The sequence below is a fragment of the Solanum tuberosum genome, unplaced genomic scaffold, assembly GCF_000226075.1.
Source record: "Solanum tuberosum cultivar DM 1-3 516 R44 unplaced genomic scaffold, SolTub_3.0 scf00284, whole genome shotgun sequence".
Lineage (NCBI taxonomy): Eukaryota > Viridiplantae > Streptophyta > Magnoliopsida > Solanales > Solanaceae > Solanum > Solanum tuberosum.
The window spans coordinates 630,981-642,027 of NW_006239212.1; the positions used below are offsets into that span (position 1 = coordinate 630,981).

At 34.7% G+C, this 11,047-nt stretch overlaps 1 protein-coding gene across 1 annotated transcript in view; it reads right to left on the reverse strand.

The window, feature by feature from the left end:
• The window catches only part of LOC102597679 (uncharacterized), a 13,201-nt gene extending 4,129 nt beyond the window's left edge, over positions 1 to 9,072 (reverse strand). Inside the window, exons 1-7 of the mRNA XM_006359096.2 lie at positions 8,840 to 9,072; positions 6,162 to 6,476; positions 3,673 to 3,917; positions 3,058 to 3,273; positions 2,891 to 2,983; positions 2,674 to 2,790; positions 1,288 to 1,668 (exon numbers count right to left, since the gene is read on the reverse strand). Coding sequence (XP_006359158.1) covers positions 1,288 to 1,668; positions 2,674 to 2,790; positions 2,891 to 2,983; positions 3,058 to 3,273; positions 3,673 to 3,917; positions 6,162 to 6,474 — 1,365 coding nt within the window. The 5' untranslated portion in view covers positions 6,475 to 6,476; positions 8,840 to 9,072. The remainder of the gene's footprint in view (positions 1 to 1,287; positions 1,669 to 2,673; positions 2,791 to 2,890; positions 2,984 to 3,057; positions 3,274 to 3,672; positions 3,918 to 6,161; positions 6,477 to 8,839) is intronic.
• Positions 9,073 to 11,047: the final 1,975 nt, after the last annotated feature.

The window sequence follows — 11,047 nt, forward strand, 5'->3', positions numbered from 1 at the left end:
GGCAACCTGGGATACACCAAGATTAATGGTGTTTCCAAACCAAGAGTTCCCATTAGTAATTATATTTCACATAATGGCAACATGGGCAAAGACCAAGAATGGTGTTCCCAAACCATGAGTCATGGATGTGTGTATTCTGTTACTAACCATACCTTATAACCCATACTTTTGAAAAAACAATTGGATTTTTTTCATGACAGATGGCAGTCCACAACAACATGTCCAATGTAATCCTACAAGGTCTAGAGAGGGCAGTGTGTACACAACCTTACCCCTACCTTTGTGAAGGTAGAGATGGCAGTCCATAGATTGACATAAATACAAGTCTCTTATCTGTTTTTTTAAGGCAGCATAGCAATGGAAATTTTAGTGTGAAGGAAGCTTACAAAAAGCTCAACTCTTTCATCCATCAAGTTACTGGCTGGCCATGGAAACTTATCTGGAAAGTTAAAATACCTCCTAAAGTGTCCTGCTTCACTTGGCTACTAGCAAAGCAGGCTGTTTTGACTCAGGAGAACCTCATGAAAAGGGGTATCCAACTGAGTCCTAGGTGTTTCCTGTGTGGAGAAGAGGCTGAAACAGTCAATCACCTCTTTCTTCACTGTAGGATCACTAATATTTTGTGGAGCATTTTCATCAATTCGAAGGACCTATCTTGGGTGATGCCAAGAAATATTGTCCAGGCCCTGAAGATATGGAGTAGCTTTGCCTACATTTCTGGTCATAAAGAAAGATGGAAGATCATCCCCACCTGTATCTGGTGGTCTGTGTGGAAAGAGAGGAACCTCAGATGCTTCCAGAACAAAAGTAACAGCATCCAGAAGATGAAGATGAATTGCTTGGTTTTATTTCATTTTTGGTGTAAACAGGAGTATATGGAAGATCTAGAATCAGTAATGAATGCTTTAGGCACCTTGTAATTTTTGTTTATTTAGGATTGAAGATCTTCCTGATACTCTCCTTTTATTTGTAATTAGTAAACCTGTAACAAGTTGTGGCAGGTTTGATTTTTTGGAATATAATACAAGACTGTTACCTTCTCAAAAAAAAAGGCAGCATAGCATGAGTAAGTCACCAATTGGATGCAGATGCTATATTGTCTTCACACCATCAGTTCGCTATTTAATAAGTATGTAACAGTTACTTATGTGCACACAGCAATGTCATGAAGTGAAGATTGTGAATTAAAAAAGGGGTTGGAGGTCAATAAATCGCAGTGATAAGACTCAATGTCTCAATCCCACAAAATTAAAGAGATCAAGCAGCACAGCAGAAAAGGAAGAATACCTGTTGCATTCCAACCATTAAATTAGCCACCATCTGATCTTGGATCCTTTTGTCTATTTCTACTCGCATTTGTCGGCGCTCCTCTTCCATCTGTGCTTGAAACATTTTGTCCATTTCAGCTCGCATTTTTTCACGTTCCTCTTGAAACTTACGATCCATGTCAGCTTGCATCTCTTGGCGCACACCTTCTATTGCAGAAGATAGGCTAGATCCCAAGTACTCATGTTGCATGCGGCTCTTTTTAAGAGGCGTCTTTCCATAACCTTTTCCACGGACATAGCCTGTTCTCTCGCCAAGTACAGTAGCTAAAATCTTATCTCCAGTCATTGGATTCTCGTTTTGTTCATATTGCTGTTGAACCACAAGTTCCTGGATCTGGCCCTGCAGTTATGCAAAACCATTTATACTAACATATATAGAATAATAAATATGTAAAAAGGTTTATTGTTTGGCTAGCTGTGCAGGACAGACTCCTTACAAAGGAGAGAATGCAAAGACTGAATGTACCTATAGATAATATGTATTGTTGTTTATGTGACAAGCTGGCTCAGGAAACAAACAAACACTTGTTCTGGCAGTGTGAATGGATAAAGGATGTGGAAAAAGGACTAGAAACATGGACAGGGATTACGCTGATTGCAGGGGAGATGAGACGGGTATTACTAACAATAAAAAGAAAGAGGCGCAATGGGTTCAAGAAGCAGATACTGGTAGCAATATGGGGAGGGCGTGTACTACAATACTTGGAAAGCTAGGATTGGAAACAATTTAGAGGAATCTATATACAACCGGCTGAAGTGGTAACATAGATTAAGACAGACATGAAAATTAGATTAAAGTTGTTTAGTGCATCAAAGAGAGCACATAGTTGTAGAGATTCATGTATAGACTGAATTGTTAGCTATTTTTTGCCTTAGCTTGAGGCTTGATTTCCTGGCACCAGTCTGAAGGTGGTCCAGGAGTTGGGTGTTCTTTATTTTGTAGTTATGTTGATGAGTGCTGGTAATAATATTTCACAGTTGTTACCAAAAAAAAAAAATTGAAAAAAGGTCAAGAATGTCCTTAAATTATGCAAAATTGAACAAAAATGTCATCCACTGATAGGTTAGTCCAAGAATGCCTCTAACGTCAATACGTTGATCCAAAAATGTCCCTATTATTGCTTTCGGTCAAAAGGTCATTTTCCAAAATGGCATTTAAAAGAAAAGAAACAATATGTATATTAGGAAAAGGGTTTTTTTGACACAAAAGTAACAATAAAAGCATTTTTGGACCAAACTATTAAATGAGGACATTTTTGTTCAACTTTGCATAGTTTAAGGGCATTTTTTTATCCTTTTCCAAATAAATATATTTAAGAAAAAACTAGTGATTATGGAAAATTACGTGAATTTGTTGAGATTGTTGATCTGACCACAACAGTTCTCCTTTATCATTCTTACGCGTATGTTGGAGCTCCCAGATACGATGTGGTGGTGCCTTTTCTCCGGTAAGAGGATCTCTCTACAATATATATTTCATATGAGAAAAACAAATGTGAGCACATAAAATGACATAAATAAATAACGAAAGTATATGATGGTTGGAATAAATGCATTTTCACCGTGGATTCCTCTACTTCTGCAAAAGACTTTGAACCACATAAATGCTTTGTTGTTTGCTTTTTCCTGTTTATTTTATTTCTCTCGCTTTTAGCCTGCAATAAAGTCAAACAGATTAAGACACCGATATTCAAATGATAATTTATCAAACATCCTCTTATCAAGTTACCTTGAACGTCTGGCTTCCAAAATATTGTATCAGAAATTCCCAATCCTCAGGCACAACATCTTTTGGTGGATGGGACAGTCTCTCCTCATCAGTATTATAACGCAAGTATTCAGCATGCAACCGAGTCTTCCACGTTCTAAAAAGCCTTTTCATAGTGCTGGCCACAAAACCTTGCAACACATTCTCTCCCCTACCACCACCTACTTCAAATTTCTCCTGAAAACATGTATGTAAGGTTATACTCCCCCTGTCCAAATTCATGTGACATTATTTCCTTTTTTATTAGTCCCAAAAAATTAATTTTCCATATTAGTAATAATTTAACTTTAAACTTCTCATTCTACCCTTGATGAGATGATTTAGAGACACAAAATACTTATGGCTTGCTTTAAACAACAAGTTTCAAATAAAAATCTTTCATTCTTAAACTTCATGTCCAGTCAAATACCATCACATAAATTGAAATGGTGGGAGTAATTTATTTATTTTTTTAAGAAGGTAAGATGATTTTATAAATAAACTAACACAGAGAAAGTTATAAATGTTATCCTAGCAACATAAATAATGCAAGACATCTAAATGTCAAATATTGACAACAATGTATTACACTATTACCTTCACTTTCAGCCACATTGTTTCTCCATCTTTTGCAAAAATTGTAGCCCAATCACCATCTCTAAATGAGATAGTGCTCCTCATGGTCAAGCCACAATAATTGACAATATCTCTAGCCCCCGGACCTACAGCTCTATCAATGTCATCCGGAATATGAACTGTGATTTTGCTACCATATTTGGTCTTCATTTCCACGTTTATGGATCTATATTTTCCCCTACCTTTCTTAGATTTGCTGCAAGAAACTGTGAAGCGAGAAATATAGGACAATTAGAAAACTTTACAGCAAAAGATACTATATAGAATACAAAAGAGAAATGGAAACCAGCCGTAAAAAAATTTAAAAAAAAGGGAAAAACATATTAGCAACACCTTTCAGAACAGTTCCAGAGCAATCCAACAGAGATATGGCTGGAAAGAATTATAGGAGGATCAGAAGCTATATTTTCAAGATATGGTGGTTCTCATGTAAGGTATAGTGATATATCCAGATATCCTTTAGTTTAACAGAGTATCAACAATTTCAACAAAATGATGACTCAAATATATAGTTCCTCTTTTCATAATTGTCCCTGCTATAGATACGATGTATAGCTCATCCTGTTGACATGCTATACCAAGAAGAAACTTGATTATTACAAGAAATTAAGTGTTATGCCAGCACACCACAAGAGTAGATAACAGCATCAAGAAGCACAAATTTCAGAGAAGATATTGCTCACTTCTTTGTCACTATATGAATGCTAAGTTTAAAGATATAGATGAACAACCTGAGAAGGAACTGTTAAAATAGGAATAGGAATAGGAATGGTATATAGAATCCTACTTGAATAAAGATTGTAATGTAGTGTCTATAAATAGGGCTTAGTCTAATAATGTAGATACACAATTCAATAATATTTTCCTCTTATATTAAGAAAAGTATCATTGTGCATCATTCCAGCGAAAACAGCTGTCACTGTGCAGTTTTCCAGTGACCTAAGCAGCTGTCCGAGTGATCAGCTTGGAGATATCTTCACCAAGTCTCTCACCGGTCCTCATATTAGTTACATCGGTAACAAGCTCGGTACATGTGACTTGTATGCATCAGCTTGAGGGGGAGTGTTAGAATAAGAATAGGATTAGTAAATAGAATCCTACTTAAATAAGGATTGCAATGTAGTGTCTATAGATAGGGCTCCGTATCATAATGTAGATACACAATTCAATAGAAATTTTCTCTTGTATTTCTCATAGGAACAAATCTTACTTGATGGCTATTTAGCAATGATTAAGAGACCTTAACTTTTGCAATAATTTTGAGGAGGTCCTTCAGTTGTTTAAATAGCTAGGCTTCTGTTACTACCCAACTGATAACTAACAAATCTATCTTTTTGTAACATCCAGTACTATTGCGCACAAACTTTGGTAGCTAGGTCCATGATTTTTCCCAGCAGCATAGTCAATATCTCTGAAAAATAAATATTGGATGTAGTAGTTTGGCAGAATCCCAATGTTTATCTGGTCAAAGCCTCACCCATCCTACCCAGATTTCATTGCATCTATATATGTGGGTATTGCATTATCATTATAGATATTCAAGTGTTGTCTTATAATGGAGCAAAAGTCAGCCATGCCAATTACAAAGGCTATGCAAGATGATGGATGATGAAGAAAACTCACACATCAGAAGCTAGATCTGAAGTCTATGGGACACTTACATAGGCAGTGCATAAGTAAATGAGGTTAGAGCAGGAGCGGAGCTACAGTGGTGTCAGGTGTCCAGTTGGACACACTTCGTCGGAAAATTACACTATATATGGGTCAAATTATACTTATATTGGTATATATAGTATTTTGAACACCCTCGGAACCAATGGAGACCCATAGCGCGCAGTGGAAAGGGTATGCACGGAACTTACACGGCGGTGCCCATGTTTCGATTCCTTGCGTCCATATTTTGCTTTTTTTTTATTGTGGGCTGCTTAAAATCTGTAAGATATTTAAAAATGCACAACTTTGACATGAAGTGAGCAGTACCTCAATTGGGTGCAGAAGTATGCAAGCAAGATCGAATCCCTCAGAACTACTTCTTTTAAAAAATTTACTATCCGAAGTTTGGACACCCTTCATGAAATTTCTGGCTACGACACTGGGTTAGAGGGTAATAGTCTTTGTACATTACAATATTTATATGGAGAAGGGTCAGACCCACTACTCACCGAGTTTCGAACCGTGAGCTAGTGGATTTGTCAGTTGTCAAATAAAAATTAGTATGTTATATATCCATGAAGATTCTCATGACAGCATCATCTTATCAAAACATAATTGTACAACAATGTAGTACATAATAGACTCTACGAAATTGGCGAAGGACATTGAACGAGCAACAGAATACTAAAATGTGGTTGAAAAAACTAAATGAACAATACAAGTAAAAATTGCATAATAGTACAACAGAGAAGAGGGAAACAGACCACTTAGAAGTATTGAAATGCAAGAAAACTAACCTTCATCGTTATTTAAATTCTCTGAAGAGGGATGTACACTTCCTTCCATATTCCTTGATAATTGTGACCCCGACAATTGTCTTTGACTTGTTCCAGGGGTCCGAAAGCCTGGAGAAGTACACTGAATTGCTTCAGGAATCCCTGCTGGTTGTGCTTGTGGCTGAGATGCTTGATCAAGTGTAGGTCTATGTGATGGATTAATATTTACGGATGACACCACTGCAAAATTATCACGTACTCCTTCAACATTACCACGCCCACGGCCCCTTCCACCTCGCCGACCTCTACCTCTACCTCGTGCAAATCTTGCCATTTCTACAACATCACATAAAAAGTATATAAAGATTCAAAAATTTTACTCCCTCTATACACTTTTACTTGTCCACTATTCCAAAAATAGATTTTCACTTTTAGTTGTCATGCCACTTTTAACATATCAAGAAAAGACATTTATATTTTTCCATGTTTTACCCTTAGCATTAATTACTTATTCACCAAATTATTTTTCAAGACCTGATACTAAACATCAATTAATAAGGGTAGTGTGGTAAAATAGTCATGTCAATTGTTGTTTTCTTAATGAATGTGTCAAGTCCAAACGTGACGAGTAAAAGCAAACAGAGGGAGTATATAGTATTGAAAGCATAAAAAGTAAAATAATGAGATGTGGATCCAAAGGAAGTTTGATGTGCCCTATACTAAGAAGTAAGAACCCAATTATCAGACAGCAGGAACAGTAAGGTTAAATACATTGACAAACAAGTTGAGTCCATCAGAAAATTCATAGGCCCAATATATTTCTGGCAATTGAGAACAGATAAGTGTATGCACTTAGGCCAAAGTCCTTCCAAGAGACGAGGAAAACGGTTCACTGATATGTTGCTTAGACTCTTCAAAAATGCCGACAGGTGTGTGTCGGATCCCTCCAATATTGATGCATTTTCAGAGGACCTAACACAGGTCCATCAACATTTTGGAGAGACTGAGCAAGATATTTCACTCAGGCTCATGTGTCAAATATTTGGCGGACCATTAACAAAATTTCCAATGGCTTTGTAAAGGAGACAGTCGATTGAGACACGTTATTCAAAAGAGTACACAAAATGACATAATATCAATTTCTGAAAATCTTATTTAGAATATGGACTTGCTGTTATTAGGTTAACTCCCCTTATTGCAATTGTTTACTAGTTTTCTGTTATTATCCTCCTTTATATGACTTTATCTTATCACGCACAGTCCATCTACAACAAGACTATTTTTTATCATTTGCAACTGAACAAAGGCCAGGTTGCTTCGTAACCAAGGTTGGTTTCTTTGAGCCATTTCTGGTTTTTTTAGTGCTGTCAGGTGATGAACTTCTATGACTCGGAGAGAAGACTTACCAAAAGGTGCATAGACTAACTCAATAGCAGTTCCGGAACAACTGCCAGCAAATGTTATCTTCTGGTTATCTGCGGACTAAATAGGAAACTACTACATCAGGGAAAACATAGTATCCTCGTAGTTGGAATACCATATTCCATGACAAAGGAAATTACTCCTTATTTTCTTTTCTTCTGCTTCTTAAGCAATGGTGTGGACAAAGTGTAAGCCAAACAGACTTCTGTGTGATACAAAATGCATGTGAATGCGGGAGATACAGTAAAAGTTACATCCAGACAAAGATAAGATTGGAGAGATCACTAAGGTTATCAAGCACAGCGGCAAGGTTGTGGTAAGTGACGTGAACTTGAAAAATATGGCTAGTACAAATTAATTAGTCCTTGTGAAAAAAGTAATTGTTCAAGAGTGGTGCTTCAGATTCAAGTTCATTACCAGCTTAAACATGATGCCTTACTCAAAAGTCAAAAGAGCAGAAGGTAGCCAGTCAGGTGGGACATAAAACACTTGAGATGAAGACGATTTTTAGAAATCAAAATTATGTTTCAACATTATTCATAAGGCAACAAGTAAATTTTAATTGGTAATAGAAGACCATTGAGATTATCCATGACATAATTGTCTGAATTGCAGTTATTTGACCCCTGAGTTGTGCCTACTGATCATAGAGTAGCATTCTTCTCCTTATTGTGGGTCACTCGGGAACAAACAGCAAATAGAACTCATCCCAATTTGACTGAAGGTCCTTCAATCAATTAGAAAGTCCCAAAACTTCCTTTTTGCTTTTTTTACTTCATCAGTTTAAAATATTTCCAGTGTTTAGCTAAAAGATCACTTTTTTCTTTTTAACTAGAAATGTAACAAAGTGTGGGGGTGAGAGAGTTTAGCTAAAAGTACTGATATCAAACATACATAATAATTCCTATTTAGTAAATATTCAAAGAAGAACATTTTGCTCAAACAATAGTAAGTAGTAATTGCAACTGCCCCTTCCCTCATGTTTAAGGTTTAAACAATTCTAAGCAATATTCTGGAATCGTGACAACGAAAAGGGTGCTTGAAAAAAAAAACATGCAAGAATCAGTAGCGATTGAAATTTATTGATTTTCATTTGAGCAAATGGGGACAAATGAGGGTTAGGGTTTCGGAAGCAACCAACACTTCAGCAAATCTTGGCACTAAAATCTCATAACTCACAGGAATTTTTTGCTCAACAAGCCCAATTCGAAATAAAATTTTACATAATAGATGAAAAAAACCACCTATGAGACAAAACAAGATGAATGAAAATCTACCTTATACACTTCTTCACGCTTAAAGTATGCCCAGAGAATTGGAAGGAACCCTCGAAATCTGATTTTGTGTCACAAGAGTTGATGGTGACGACGACGACGACAAATTTAAAGGCGAATTGGGGGCTTTATATCACTCTCCTCTTTCTAAAGGAAAAAAGGGAAAAAGACAAGAAATGGTGGCGACCTAGTCACCATAAATAGGTTATGTGGCGATTCAATGGTTGTCACAACAGTTTTTCACACCAAAAAAGCTCTTTAAGGATCGAATTTGGTGGGAACCTTTTTTTTTTTTTTTTCTTAATAATCTATGTATAATATACCTTTGGAACTTTTGGAATTTGTATCGTTCATTCTATGCGTATTCAAACGAAAATTTGGACAAAAATTAAACTACGTAAATATTATAAGAAAATAAAAGCTAAATTGGAAGGCTATGAATTAGCGTTGAATTATAAATTAATGATTTAGCTTGATGATGGTTTAAGATTGAGTAGATAACAAGTCGAATTTGGATAATTTATTTAATTTGGATCATGAAGTTTTTCTAATTTAAATTTCAAAAAGAAATTAATGCAATGGGGTCTATCCAACTTCACCCAGGGTGGAGTTATAGTGGACACCCTCGTTGGAAAATTATATGGTATATATATGTCAAATTCTACATTTAAAGGATATATATTTAAAATTGGACACCCTTGACAAAAGCTATACATGTGACATAATGGTAATGGATGTCCATTTTAATGAAGAAGTTTTAGGTTCGAACAATAAAAAAATTGGCTCCGCCACTGACTTCACCTTCACTGAATTTCGATAAGAATGATATGTTAGGAAATTAAGTAAAGGTTAATGAGGGTTATATGTAGTCAACTTCACTTTGAATGTTAAGTTGTTAAGTTATTTTAGGAAATTAAGTAAAGGTTAATGCGGGTGATATTCAGCCAACTTGTCCTTCACTAATGTTTAGTTATTTTGGGAGTAAGTTCAATGATTTATTACAATTATATTTTTAGTTGAGTTATCTTTTTCTAATTAATTTCTTGATTTTGTCATTTATCGCTTTAAATAAAATTAACTTTTGAAACATAGAGTCTCCAAGCCAATTCAAGTTATTAATGTTTTTTGAATAGCTTCCCTCGATATATATAATCTCTAAAATGTAGTAAGCAACTATTCTTAGCTCTTATTTGAGTAATTTCCCTGGATAGTCACCCATGTTTGGGAAATTACCTTGGAATATCACTTATGTTTGTTTTAGGACCACAATATCACCCAACTTTACCTCTTTTCCTTAAAATATACTTAGGGCATCTCCAACCCAATCCTCTATTTTACTCTCCAAATATAGAGTTCTCTATTTTTTCTATTTTTTCAGACAATCAACTCCAACCCAATTTTCTATTTTACTCTCTAAAAAGGAATCTTTTTCTCTCTCCTCAATATTATATTATTATTTATATTTCATTCTTATTTCTTATTCATAATATAAATCATTTCTTCTTTTTGCAAATAATCACTCTATAATTTTACGTAATACAATTTTTTTTTTCAAATTTTTCATTAATATAAAATTATATTTTATTCTAAATTTCTAAATAACATAAATTGCAATACATATTATATATAATACATATTAACGAACAATTCAAATAAAAATGAACTCATTGATGAAATATAATTGCATCATAAATATTGTATTATCGTAAAATTTATTTTAAATTTTACATAAATACTCAACTTTTAAGACTATTAGGTTACTCTCATGAATAGGGGTATGCATCGGTTAATTCAGTTTTATGTATTATCGGTTCGGTTTATCAGTTTTTGGTTTTTAAATATGTTAAACCAATAACCAAACCATAATATATTTTTTATCGGTTTTAGTCCTTAACGGTTCGATTTTCGGTTTAACCAATAAGAAAATATTTATAAAACAAATATATATGACTTTTCTAATAAATTTGATGCGAAAACATAATACTGTAACTTTACAATAATGCTCATAAAATAGAAACAATAATAACAAAGATGAAAAGAACTATACAAGCGTAACACAAAGAGAAATTAAGAGGAATATGGTTCTTACTTTAGATTTTAACGTTTTTTATAATGTGAAATTGTGAACTCAAAGCCATTGTGAAGTGTGAATTGAAGGCTAAAGGACAAAGATAGTAACTACTAAGGTATTAAGATTAATATATAATATTT